Raw genomic sequence first — 14,136 nt, forward strand, 5'->3', positions numbered from 1 at the left:
CAGCTCATTCCAAAATTATCACCCATATGTGGGACATGATTAAATGGGGTGTGCGTGGGAAGTGAGTGGGAGTTGTGTGTGTATAAGACAATGTCTGAAGAATGAGGGACTGTTGAATGCACAATATTAATTAATTGGCATGGAAACAAACAATTGTGGCCTTAAGTTACATTTTCACATCACACACTATAATTAGGTCCCACACTTATGACAAAACAACACTGAGCCAGTTCAGTAGGCCCCCACAGAGCAACTTAAAGCAAAATATGTCCTTTAGCCTGTGTTCAAACACCACATGCAAGGTTTAAAATACACAAATAATGCTGTCCAGAGTTGTGAATCATCATAGATCTGATCTCACAAGGAGCTGAGTGCCCTCAATTGCTATATCTCAGGTGGGAACTGAAGGCACTCAATGTCCCCTGTTGTGAGAGGGCATTGCGGCAGCTGCCTGTCTCTCCCCCCCACCACCACTCTGAAAGGCTGTGGAGGTAGACAGCTGTAGGGCATGGCCCTATGGCTGTAGCGGGGCTTTCTTGGTTTTGACAGCTCTGTAATAGTATGAATGGTCTTTGAGCCTGCCCAGCAAGCTGATCTCAACAACAAGGTCAATGCTTCTGACAGCTGTAAGTGGGAGAATAATCTGTTAAAGAGCTGCTGACGCCTCATGGAGGAATGAAAAATGGGTCTTTTTGCAAGCAGTTCTGCTTGCATTGTATACAATATATTTTCGTATCCCTCCCTTATCCACAAAACTTCTGTGTTCACCTCCTCATTCCAAAAGTGAAATTCTACTCCTCTGTCTGGCATGATCCTTTCCAGAGCAACAAGTTGTGCTCTCGCAGATAGAGAAATGTGAGTGGAGTGGAGCAAAAGCAGCTGGAGAAAATGAACTGTTGAGAGAAACCCTGTTCTCATGTTGATGTCGTCATGAGTTATGTCCAGAGAGATGAAATACGGAAGATATGTAATACACAACACAAGCGGAACTATTTTTCAATAGCCAGAGTCTTTCATGACTGGTCAGCAGCTCTTTAAAAGGTGCAGTGAAGGCCCAAGGTATTTTAAACTTTATTATTAGAGCTAAATAATCAATTCTTTTTGCCAGCCCCTACATTTCCCCTCCTGGCATGCAAGTGTTTCAGAAAATGATGTGAAAAAATGAGGACTCTGGGAGGCTACAGTTTGTAAAAGCATGTGTGGCTGGGAGTCCCAGAGGAAGATCTTGCTGATTTCCATTACTAGAGGAAAGCTGTCTGGCTTTTCATCAGTTGGTTTGGAGAGGAAGACCTCCTTCCCCACGCCAATCACCACCACCGCAGTTTGTGCTGAGCAAAGCCCTCAATCAAAAATGCTGACCCCTGCTGTGTTCTCTTATGTCTCTTTACTCATTATTCCAGTTTTCAGTGTAGCAAAGAGCTGACAGGAAAATGGAGTCTTCAGCCTCGCTTGGAATACCTAGGATGTGTTTGCCCAATTGTAATGGACAAGTAGTAGAAGGGTCACTCATTCAATTGCAGAGCAACTCCAGCTGTGGACCCTGCTTCTGTTTCTAAAAATTGTCGTCAGGTACGTCCTTTCAGGTTTTCATTGCTTCAGACACAACCATCAATAGAGTCCCTTGTTGGGCTTCTCGCAGGCCAAGCAATTTGGACACCCATGAATTTCACATTCCTTTTAAAACAGGTTTTCCATTTATAGTACTAAAATCTGTCTTCCATTTGTAACAGGCGCTACTGTTCTTTTGGATTTAAGACTTTGCTTCCCTTTGTTACCCCGCCCCAAAGAGGAAAAAACGCTGTCTTTACTACATAAAGTAGTAAATATCTGTAAAGCTCAATGGCTGGGGGTGAGCGTGGGGGTTGGGGGCGACAAGGGGAGGGAAGAGAAAGGTAAACTGACCCTGGTCATGAGTTCAGCTGGAATGTAATAACATTAAATGAAGTTCCGTCCCAGCAGTTACTGAAGACATTCTGACCTTAATTACCTCTGATTTTATTCATCATGGAAATGGGTTTCATCTCTCTTCCATTCCTTGACTGACAGGCAGGAGTAGTTTCTCTGGCAGTACAGATGAGTATGCTGTGGTAGACTCCATTTGCCACATTGACAGGAGCAGAGTGCCATCAACCACCAAGTTAGTCAGAGAAATATTTTCCTTTTCAGTCTTGCACTCTAACATGAACATGATATATGTGTACCAGTGGGGATAGGAGGAAGGTCACTGAATTGTGTGAAACTGAGACGTGCGTCCCCTTTGCTGGTTTGTACTTTCTCAAATGTACAAAGAGATTACAGTAATAAAAAAGTCAAACAACAATTTTCTCTTTTTCTGAGTCCATTGATTTTAAAACAAAATACAGATAGGCAATGAAAAACAAGCAAACACTTTATTTATATGTATACACACACACACACACACACACCCTGCGACACCTCCGTAGCAACAAAATAGGCCTTCGTCTTGCACATCTGTTCTCTCTTTTAGATGAGAGAGTCTTCACTATTGCATGAAATTCTTCAAGTTTGTCAAAAAGAAAAGGGAGTACTTGTGGCACCTTAGAGACTAACAAATTAATTTGAGCATAAGCTTTCGTGAGCTACATTCATCCGATGAAGTGAGCTGTAGCTCACGAAAGCTTATGCTCAAATAAATTTGTTAGTCTCTAAGGTGCCACAAGTACTCCCTTTTCTTTTTGCGAATACAGACTAACACGGCTGCTACTCTGAAACCTTTCAAGTTTGTCATTACTCTCATAAACAGGATGGTCATATGAAGCAATTTCTGCCATGTCAAGATACCATTTTCTAAAGAAGTGGGATATAAGAGCTTTTCCATCTTCTGAGGATCAGTCTTTGCACAACCAAAAGCAATTGCAATCTTTTTTTTTTGTTTGTTTTTAAAATATCATGTAGCCAGTTTAATTGAAGAAAATTCATGTAGCAAAAATAGTTCTGACTCATCTGACTGTTTATGCCTGTGGTGGGGCAGAGAGGCCCCCCATGCCTGCAATAATGGGGTTAAGGAAGCTGATAGGCTCCCCACTGGCAATGATAGGATTAGGAAAAGCCTGTGGACCCAGTTGGCCCTGCCCAACTACACCTGCAGCCAGCGTCAGATGTGAAGAGGGGAGGTGAAAGTAGAGGGCCTACCTTAGTCCAGAGCAGACCAGGAAGGAGGACAGAGCTCTGCTTCTCTTGGTGGAAGTGAGCTGTAGCTCACAAAAGCTTATGCTCAAATAAATTTGTTAGTCTCTAAGGTGCCACAAGTACTCCTTTTTCTTTTTTGCGAATACAGACTAACACGGCTGCTACTCTGAAACATTTTGGTGGGAAAGAAGCCTGGCTGCAGCCCTGAGACTGAGCTCACCTGCCAGCTGGACAAACCCTCCTGGAAGGAACGAACATATCTTGGGAACAGAAGTGGCAGAAGCACAGGCTGTTTTCAAAACAAGCCCTGAAGAGAAGGGCCAGGCCCCACCGATGGTTTGTGGGCAGCCCTGGTTTTGAGTTCTTTGTTTTTATTTCTGATTACATTTGAACCTTAAATGCCCTGACAGGGCCAAACCACCACCATACTGCATCTCTCTGGGACAGAGACATGCCAGCAGAGACCCACAGCTGGGTGAGCGGTGCTCAGAAAGGCCACAAGGGGGAACTGCTGTAGTTACAATGCCGGCTCTATACATATATTTAACAAAATGCCAAATTAACTTGTGGAACTTGCTGCCACAAGATATCATTGGGAAGAATGGAGAGCTTATCAGGACTCAAAAAGATTAGAAATGGGGCCAAGGGGCATGAGAACATCCACAGCTGGAAATCTTAAAGGGCTTATAAACCCTTAGTCCTCAAGTCACAAACCAACCACTTACTGCTTGGGGTTATATGGGAAGCAATTTAAGTCAAGGATCATCTACTACTGTGTGTTTTGTACAGTGCCTAGCCCAGTGGAGCCCCATTCTTGACTGGCCCTTAGGCACCTCCATAATAAACATGATTCCCCTATGGCAGGCTATTTCAGAATTATCCAGTATAAGGATTATTTCATCTTCTTATGCGGGATCTAGACAAAACATTGTTTCTAGCTCTTGTGGTTGCAAAGAAAAATGTGAACTGTCTGTTGATGCAGTTACATCTGCTCAAGTCTCCAGGCAGCCTGAAACAGGTTCCGACCTGCTCTCTTCATCTCAGTAGGGCGATAACTCTGGACCCTAATGCTTGTAATTAAAAATGTCATCATTAACTATGTTATTACTGAACATTTTTGCAGAAACATCTAGCGTATGCATATATCTCAAACCCAAAATTACCTCTCCTGTCTGCTTGAGAGTCAAAAGTCCCAACAATCCCTCTGCTCAACTGCCAAAGCCTCCAGCTTCTCCCTGACAGCTTCGACTATGCAGCTGTGCACTGTCAGTAGAAAAATCTCTAGCACAATGAAAACTGAATGTGGGGACAGGATAGAATAAGTTGAATTTAATATCATAATAAATAAGATGGGGCATCTGCTCTGCCTATATTGGAGGTTTTTATTTAATTAAAACATGAACATTTATCAATTTAAATGAGGCTTCCACTGCACTTCTACCTGAGCTCTACAGAATTCAAGGATCCTGCTGCAGAATTTAGAATTTGCTCGCTATGGAGTATGTGGGGTCTTGGATATTCATTGATGATTTCATCATAAAAGGTCAGCATATGCAGGTGGAGAGCCAGTTTGCAAGTCAGGATAAGATGACTTCATTCCTTCACATAATTTCATTTGTCACTCATGGATTTCTAACAATTTTTTTAGTGGTCTGCTCCCTCCTCCCCCTCAAAAACAGTTTGCCACTGACCCTTTGCTTTCACAACCATGTGCACTTGACATCCAGCAAGTCCAGCAAATGTTACTGTGTGTTTATGGGACCTGTGAAGTTTTTAATCAACTAGGAAACCATAGAACTGGTAGACTTTGCAACAGATGAATTCTTTTGGTGATGCAACAGCCAAAAAGAATGAATCCAAAGAGGCAAAATGATAGCAATCACAGAAAATGTATCACCCTTTCCTGCAGAACAATTGCCTCTAATACCTGCCACACTGCTTCTTTTTCTTTTCTTTTCTTTTTTTTGGTGATGGCTGCTGTAAATCCAGCACAAGAATAATTGCGGGACTTACCATCATTCTCACCAGCTTCTGTCCCTTATTGCTAGACCAGAACTGATCCAGTTTGCATTGATTTTTCTCTTCCATGTATAGGGAGTTCACTGTACAGCCGAGAGATGTAATGCCAGGTACTATAGTGATTTTTCTCATCTTTAATATATTTAATTCATTGGGGTATTTAATTTCAAGCTTGACATTAAATTTAATAAGTTCAATAATTCTTTAAAAAAAGGCCTTAATGAAACAGTTTCACGCTGCTATTCAAACACAGCTCTTCAGCCTATCTCTGCAATGCTGCTGTGCTGTTGCTTAGCTTGTGCGTTAAAACTGTAATAGCCTGTGTGACAGTGTCCAACGCACTGTGATGCTCCCAGTGCTTAAAATTCAAAGTTCTGTTCCAAGGGTGAAATTCTATTTGTAAACAAATGAATGACTCTGATATTAATGAGACGCCAAGCTCTGTAGTGTTTTCCATCTGACATGGACAATGAATGTATTGTTAATGGGATGTTGACACCCCTCCCATCCTATTGCTTCTCAAAAGCCCTAAAAGATCTTTTGAAATCACCTTGGGAATTTTAAATCCTCACTAAACACAATATTTATTCCTCAGGGTTTTTTTGTTTTGGTTTGGGGTTTTTTTGCCTGTATTTCTTGGGTATTTCTGCATCATCAAATATCCAGGCATCTGGAGTATCTGCTGGCTCTTTCAAGACTGTAAGTAATAACCTGATGTTATTTTTCATTAAAGGGAAAAGAAAAATCTATTTGATTTTCAAAAACTAAGCACAGCAGTAAAACCCAAGTGTTCATTGGGGGCTCAGACTCCCAAAGAGAGAAAGAGAGAGAGATTTTTAAAAGTGAGTGTATCAGACCTGTCTTTCTTTCTTAATAGCCTAAACGTTTCTGGGCATTTCTGCCACATTGGCTAAATATCTAGTCCTACAAGATCCAGGTGTCCAAATGGCACTGGTGCCCAACCTAGTTGCCAAGATTTGCTATATCCAAACTCCTCTTTAGTCTACCACACCTATGTATTTCACGAGATTGTTGGAAACTGACATCCAAGTCAGTGAAGAGAGGACTCCCTTTTGCAGCTCTCCATGCAGAAATTTTATGGTGATGGGTTGGGTCAGAGCTGCATTTGTATGTCATTGAATTGTCTGTCAAATTCCTTTTTTTTCCATTAACTCTTGCAGTACTGGAAATTCAGAGAACCCTTTTCCATAAGCCATCTCTGTACCTCTGTTTGCTTGGCATCTGTTAGCATGTCCACCTGCCACTTACAGAGCTGGACCCACTGTCCTAAACTGGAATGTATTAAAAGAGAAATCACCAGTTTAAAAAAAAAAAAAAAACCAACTTGCCTGAGGAATCATTCCTCTTATTTTAAAAATATTTGGTTGCTGGAATGAGGTATTTAAAGAATGCAAATGATATAAAGTAGAATGAAATGCAGACATTTAGAGATCAAATTGTTGAGTATTGCTTTACAACTTGCCTGCTAAAATGACTTTTTGCATTGGCTTTTCTTTAAAATAAAGGCAGTGTAGCATTTAGCTTTCAATTAGGTATCCTAATTCTCTTTTCCCCTAGATTATTACTCAGAAATTCTAATGGAATCTGAATCCAAGATCTGCCTTCATCTGTTTTCTAAAACAAATATGTCCTAAGTGGACAGACTTGTGTTTTCGTTAGCCAGCATAGCATTCAAACTACAGTATAATCTTCAATGCTGGATCTATCGGCAACCCAACAGAAAATAGAATGGCGTACACACATACCATGGAGATGGATGTAGTATAGGACCTGACTGGAATGGAATAGTTTTGGATGCCTTCGTTGGTCAAGGCTCCATCAAACCACAGAGGCAAACTTCTGTAAAGTGTAATAACTCTTATCAGGGAGATAATTTTGACCTATTGATTTGTGCATAACCCATAACAATGCTTGAAGTTAGATTGCAAGATACTGTTATGGAGCTACTGATGCCTTGGGAAAATTCTGGGGTACATAGATACAAAATAAAAGCTGACTTGTTTTTAAGTGTCATATTTACTAACAGAGTGCATCTGTTTTGCCTGTAACTTGCTGCTCATTCCGCTGTGCACTAGGATCATCCTTTTCACAGCAACCCAACTGTGATGTCTCAAATAGAATGGACTTCAGTTTAGGGATAAAATGTAGGAGCTGATGAACTCTCAAACACAGATCTATCTTCACCAAGAACGAGAGAAAATAAATAGTGAATATCTATATTGCCTTCTGTTAAATTAGTGCCTAGTGTTTAAGTGAAATATTATTCAAAACTGTGGAAACTTTTCTCCAGTCCTTTCATTAGGGAGTCAGTGGAGAACTTATATAATGCTCCATGGGGGAAGAAACTGATAGACCTCATTCCTGTAGATGACTGGCATGGTAGCACTAGTCTTAAAGAAAACTGCCTGTCTCTCAAATGTATTATTTCTACAAGAGTCAAGTCAGAATTTTAGAGCTTCAAGGAGAACCCCTTAGCTTTGTTTTGAAGAGCATATGACTATAATTTCCAGATTCTGTTGTGTTTTTTTTTTTTTTAGTCGGATGTACCACATTAATATGTCCAGCAATCTCCATACCTTCAGTGTGAACATAAGAACTATGTGTTGGCTACCTAATTGTGTTTTCCAACCGATGGATCGTATGATGAATTTCCTTGTTAAAGAACATATGGACTCTCTGGAAAGTCTCTGTACAAAGAATGTAAAACATTTCCAAGATGGCTAAGAGAAGACATTCCATCTGGCCCTATAAGCAACCATGTAATACTCAGACATGTTTACAACTTTAATACAAAGATACTGGCTTTCATCGTAGACATTTGAGTTGCTATATCATTAGCAGTTTGTGGGGACAAAATATTATCTCTGTCTCATGATAGAAAATGTTCGACTCTGTTCCTTACTAGCTATTGGACTGTTTAAAAAAATATGTAAAGCAAAACAAAAGTCTGGTACGGTAAAATTATTTTTCCCTTTCGAAAATCTCTTCTAAACCTGATTTATCCTAACTGGGGAGGTTCAGCATCAAGGAAGGAAATGTGGGTCAAGGTAACTCATTTTCTTTCAGCAGATCATTCTATCTGATGAGATGCGACCTCATGGGAGAAAGCTGGAAAGTATTTCTTGCAGCACCTTTTGATTTCTGTTCAGGTCCTTATCTCACACCCATCACTATGGTAGCAGAGTACCTTGAAGACCTTAGTCTACTGGGACCATTTTGACAACAACAGTTGCATTTGGCATCCCCAGGTCAATCCTTTGCTCGTATTGTCTACACTTCATTCTCCACCTCTTTCCTTGGTGTGCTTGACGAGAGCAAATCCAAGGGAATAGAAAGAAGATTTAACATAACATATTATCATACACATGTTCCAATACTTTTCTAGGACAGAACCTTACAGATCTACTTATTATTTAATTCTTGCTTTCAGACTGAATGCCTAGGTTTTTAACTTTGTCATGTTTTGGAATAACAAGGGGAGGTTGGTCTCAAACCAGTGTTTTCTCAGCTTATCTGTGAATGACATTAAAAAGTATTCAGGGGAACTACCCCCAAGATTGGAAAAAGGAATTTCTATATGATAAGCAACCGGGGTTTCCATGCAGAGCCCAAGAGAAGATGTGAATTTTGTGGTGTATTACATATGCTATGTGTGAATGTGGAGGATTGGAAATATTTCCTTATTAAGGTGCATTTGACTGTTGTGTCTGATGCTCAAGTTGATCCCATGGCGGCAATCCACATTTTACTATTCCATGCATGCGTCGTTAGTATTTGCAACTTTTGATTCAACAGACATTGACTTGTGATATAGAAACCAAATAATTGTGCTGCTGCCAATGTTACATTTTAATTGGACTATTGTATAACTTAGAGGACGGGCCACATGGGAGCAGCCAATTACTCTGTGTATCTGTCGGAAAGCCTTTCCATTATAGGATGCTGATTGAGATTATATAGCTCCAGATTGTTCCATGTTATAGATTTCTACCACCCTTAATCGATGGTCTCATTAATTGACAATTACCTTTTTCCCTGTGTTTGAGAAAATTGACATGAGCAACCTGAGATGTTAAGTTTAATTTGCACTAGGTGACACTGTGCCTGTTTAATCTTTAACAAGACCCATTAGGCTTCCTGCTTTTAATTTCACACAGGCCATAAAGCATCACCACAGGGAAGCTATGTCCGAGTCAGTATAAGGAGAACAGGGAGATCTATGCAGAAATAATAGGGAATATTAGTGGTAGGGTTGTTTTTTTTTTGTGTGTGTTTTTGCTCATCTGTTCTGACAAGGAGGAATAAATTGATAGTTTACCCATCATGTATGTTGCAGTAGATTTAGGGGCCACCTGATTGTACCAGTTTATGGAATTTGTGGTTTTAACTTGTTTCACTGTATGCTGCTTGTCAACGCTGCTCAGTAAAATAAAATTTTGAGTCACTTTGTGAGGGATTTTTCAAGAATCCCATACCACTGGGTTTTTGGAAAATAAAGCAAGAAGCTGATTCTTTTGGAAACTGGAATTTTATGTATAAAATAAGAAGCTGGATTGTTTCCTTGTAGATAAACATTTTCATCCATAACTAGGTTTCAATAGCTCATACAAGTTGCTCACCTTTTGATGCATATGATGATCAGTCTCCCTATATGAGGGTTTCTGTTATAAGTTCCTTTAGCTCTTCTGGTGGCTTTCCCCAACCCATCAGTTTCATTTCCCATCTCGTTTGCATGTGGTTGCAACCAGACAGTTCTAGGCATGGTAATTTGTTCTCTACTCCAGCCATGTCAGAAATACAGGGGTAAAGCTGGGTGAAATTAGCATGCTGATTTCATCACAGCCCATATCTCCTCACTACCCTTCCCTGCAGCCTTGGGTACACATTGAACAAGAGAGGTCAGAGTATAGATAGCTGTGCACCCTGCAGGGGAAGAACTTCAGGGCGGAGGAACAATTGCTCACAACAATGCTTTAGGTTCAGTCAGAAAGCTAGAAACAGCTCCACCTACCCCTGCTAAGGTCCACAAGTAAGTTAATGGGATTTGATGATCAATGGAATTAAAGGCTTTTCTCCATTTACACCATGTCCATGCAAATTTCAAAAAGTAATGAAACTAGAATAGTTAGTTTTAATGTTAGTTCTCATGTAATATCTCAGTGCTGCAAGGCTGCAGATAGGTAGGGAAATGGTTTTAAATCTTAAAAACCCTTTTGCTTGTTGAAACAAATGAACCAATTTCCAGAAACATTAGGTGTGGCGAATAACATTTAAAAAGCTTTCTAGTTACTGCAGGGAAGTGTGGAAGTGGGAGTAGGGAACTGTTCTTGAGAGGACCTCTCAAGATATCCAATTTAGCTTGAAAGCAGCTTAGGGCAGAGATCATTGGCCTCTTTTGTCTAGATTGCAGTAGCACTGAAAATATCCTAGGCATTTTCCAAATAAAGACTGAAAGTCACAGATGCAGTCCCTGTCCCAAATAGTGAAGAGCTGTGTAAAATTCTGGTGCTTTATAAATTAATAATCCTATCAATACTGTTCTTCAGAACTTGTGGGTGGGACTCAAGTACTCTGACTTTTAGAACCTGTTCCAATGTATCCAAAAACGTTGAATTAGATCCCCCTTTCCATAATTCTTGTTGCCAACATGGAATTTAATACAAGCAATTTTTTAAAAGTTTGAAATATGTATTCATTTGCAGCCACTAAGGAGATCTTAGCAGGCTAAATGTTCTCCATCTTTAGCTTTTGTCATTTAAACACTAAAAACAAAGTTGGTTTTCAGTTCCATTACAGATGTTTCAGTCTTTAATGTGTTTAGGTGAAACAGAAGGTAATCTTATCTAAGCCAGAACTTGTTTGTACCATTAATAAAAACATTTATCAACATACCTGTTAATTTTAAAATGGGTTTCTCTTCTCTTTGGGTGAAATTCTGGCTCATGGAAGTTGTTGGCAAAACTTCCATTGATTTTAATAGGGCCAGAATTTCACCCTTCATTTCTTCTCTCCCACTACTCCCAGAGATCAGTTTTCATTTACTTTTGCTTGATACAATACAGTAGAACCTCAGAATTATAAATTATCTCTGTAATGGAGATTGTTTATAACTCTGAACAGAATGTTCTTTCAAAAGTTTACAATTGAACATTGATTTAATACAGCTTTGAAATTTACTATGCCAAATTAAAATGCTGCTTTTTATCTTAATTTAAATGAAACAAGCACAGAAACAGGCTCCTTACCTTGTCAAATCTTTTTATTTAAATGTTCCCTTTATTTTTTTTTTTAGTAGTTTACGTTTAACACTGCTGCACTGTACTTGCTATTTGGGGGGGAGGGCGGGTGTCTGCTGCTGCCTGATTGCATACTTTCAGTTCCAAATGGGGTGTGTAGTTGACTGGTCAGTTCATAACTCTGGTGCTCATAACTCTTGAGGTTCTACTGTACCTATGTTTTTGAAAGAGACCTTTGTTCGCATGATGTAGTTGATGAAAATGGTCATCTGAACCTACCTGTTTTTGTTTTTCCTTTTTCTGTCCCTTTTCATTTTCATTCTGACTTGTTTTGGGTCATTGCTCTCTCTTCTGTGATTCATTTCATAGAGATATGATATGGGGACGGGGTGGGGGAAGAGCTGTTTGCGCTTTTTTTTTTTCCTATGGGGAAAAAAAAATTTCTTCTGCATTTTACGTTGATTCACTTTGTCACTGGGGTTTGAATGATAAAAGGTATAATAAACTTTAAACTCTGTGGAATTCTTGTTGATGGACTTTAAAGCTAGACAGGTTTGTCATTTTTAGCCATTGACACAGGCTGAATTGATGTGGGGCCTCAGGCCTTCTACTGCCACATTTGTCTAAAGCATGAACAATTTCATTATTGCAGAGTGTACTCAAAGCTCAGTGTGTAGAGGGTATGATGACTATATTGATGGTTAACTCCTGCACCCTATGAGTCAGTGTCATCACTACATTTAATGTCTAGGTTTGTGCCAATGTTCACATTCATGTGCTTGAGTGATGGCAGATGATAATGACTCATACCTTGTTTGCTCATATGCGATCACTTTTTCTCTGGCTTCATGGACGTTTCATTGAGTCTCAAGGAGGAATTACTGGGAAAGAATGAAGAGGTCTGTGTGTGTGAAGAGCAGCCAGAGAATCTGGGGAGACCCTGAACGTCATCTTACCACTGGAGAGAAAACAAGATGTTTCTCCCTTCACCCCTTCTCTAAAATACTGGATTTGAAACTTTCTGGTTTCGTTAGGATAGATTAAATTCTTGCATTCAAACAGCAAAGCTCTAGAAATCCATGAACTAATGCTATGAAATATCTGTACAATAGAACAAGATGAGTGTGCCCGTTCATTCAGTCCTTGAGTGACTAGTGAAGGAATTAGCTTGTGTAGCAATAAATATCTTGTTCCAAGAGATGTCAGTTGCTACTTCTATCCTTCTCATGAGAATCCAGTGTTGCAATGGCAAAGATATGGAAAATGTCACCATTTATTATTATTGAAATCCAGTAAATGGGTCTCTTGAAGATAAAGGAATTATTAGTCAGAGGTTCCACACTCAGAGCCAAATGCTGGTTAATGGAACAAGGTGTGTGGCTTTTTTTCTCACTATTTCCCTCCCTATGACAAACAGGGTGATTTTAAGAGGATTCGCAAAAAGAAAAGGAGTACCCGTGGCACCTTAGAGACTAACAAATTTATTAGAGCATAAGCTTTCGTGAGCTACAGCTCACTTCATCCGAAGTGAGCTGTAGCTCACGAAAGCTTATGCTCTAATAAATTTGTTAGTCTCTAAGGTGCCACGGGTACTCCTTTTCTTTTTGCGAATACAGACTAACACGGCTGCTACTCTGAAACCTTTAAGAGGATTGTGTTAGTGGTTTGAAGATGGGAAAATCCTCATCTGATTAGATTGTCATTTGGTGCAAATAATATTACAGCAGAAGCAGCTGTATAGGGAATAGGTATTAGGAAAGCATGGTTGGGTAAGTCCAGGGTTCAGCATGATGTAATAATTCTAAAAATGATACTTTGCACTTAGTCCTTTTCATTCAAAGATCGTGAAGTGTTTACAAGCATTAATTCATTAAGATTCACAACACATTTTTGAGGTAAGTATCATCCTTCTTTCACAGGTGGTTAAACAGAGGAGAGATATTAAGCAACTCGTCCAGGACATACAGTGAATTAGCGGTAAGAAGAGGATCAATGACAAAAATTCAAGAACAAGGGGACGTTCAACGAAATGATGCATAATTAACTTGTGGAACTAGCTTAGACTTGATATTATCAAGTCTAAGAGCTTCATTATATGGGTTAGAACAGTGGTTCTCAAACTTTTTTTTTTTTTTTTTGCGGACCACTTGAAAATTGCTGAGGTTATCAGTGGACCATGTAATGATCTTTCCAAATGTTGTTTGTACCATTAGCTAGCTATTGTAAAGCACTTTGAATAAAAGTGCTATATAAAAAAAATAAACTTTTTTTGTTCTACAAATAAAAGCACACAATTCATATTTTAATATCAGTAGTCTTACCTTTCTAATGCAATGGATCTGCCCTCTCTCCCACACCACAGCAGACTCTGAGCTGGGGCTAGGAAAGGTGGGGGGGTCTCTCCCATGTCACAGTAGCCACAGAGCTGGGACTGGGAAGGACGGCCATCTCTCCCGCAGCTCTCGAGCTGGGGAAAGTTGCATCTTTCTCTGGCTGCCTCAGCCCTGCATGTCCCAAATTCCCTCCACCCCCTCTTCTTATCCCACTTCCCCCTCCCACCTACCCCCCATTCCCTCCCAAGGCCACCACCTCCCCTTATATGTGTGTCTTCTCCAGGGTCCAGGCACCTAATTAGTGGAGCCACACCTGCATGGCACCACTAATTAGGTGGGTGGCCCTCCATTCTCTCACATGCGGCTACCCAGGCGCA

The 14,136-nt window shown here is 40.0% G+C and overlaps 1 protein-coding gene across 19 annotated transcripts in view; it reads left to right on the plus strand.

The window, feature by feature from the left end:
• The window catches only part of LOC119857578 (transmembrane protein 263-B-like), a 312,491-nt gene that overhangs the window by 58,732 nt on the left and 239,623 nt on the right, over window positions 1-14,136 (plus strand). For 6 of the 19 annotated variants that reach the window (XM_043515594.1, XM_043515591.1, XM_043515588.1 and 3 more), the window contains 2 exons: window positions 5,245-5,279; window positions 5,765-5,868. The exons of the other annotated variants lie outside the window; for them this stretch is intronic. In XM_043515594.1, the coding sequence (XP_043371529.1) occupies window positions 5,245-5,279; window positions 5,765-5,868 (139 nt within the window). The remainder of the gene's footprint in view (window positions 1-5,244; window positions 5,280-5,764; window positions 5,869-14,136) is intronic. 19 annotated transcript variants of the gene reach the window in all.

The sequence above is a fragment of the Dermochelys coriacea genome, chromosome 6 (genome assembly GCF_009764565.3).
Source record: "Dermochelys coriacea isolate rDerCor1 chromosome 6, rDerCor1.pri.v4, whole genome shotgun sequence".
NCBI lineage: Eukaryota > Metazoa > Chordata > Testudines > Dermochelyidae > Dermochelys > Dermochelys coriacea.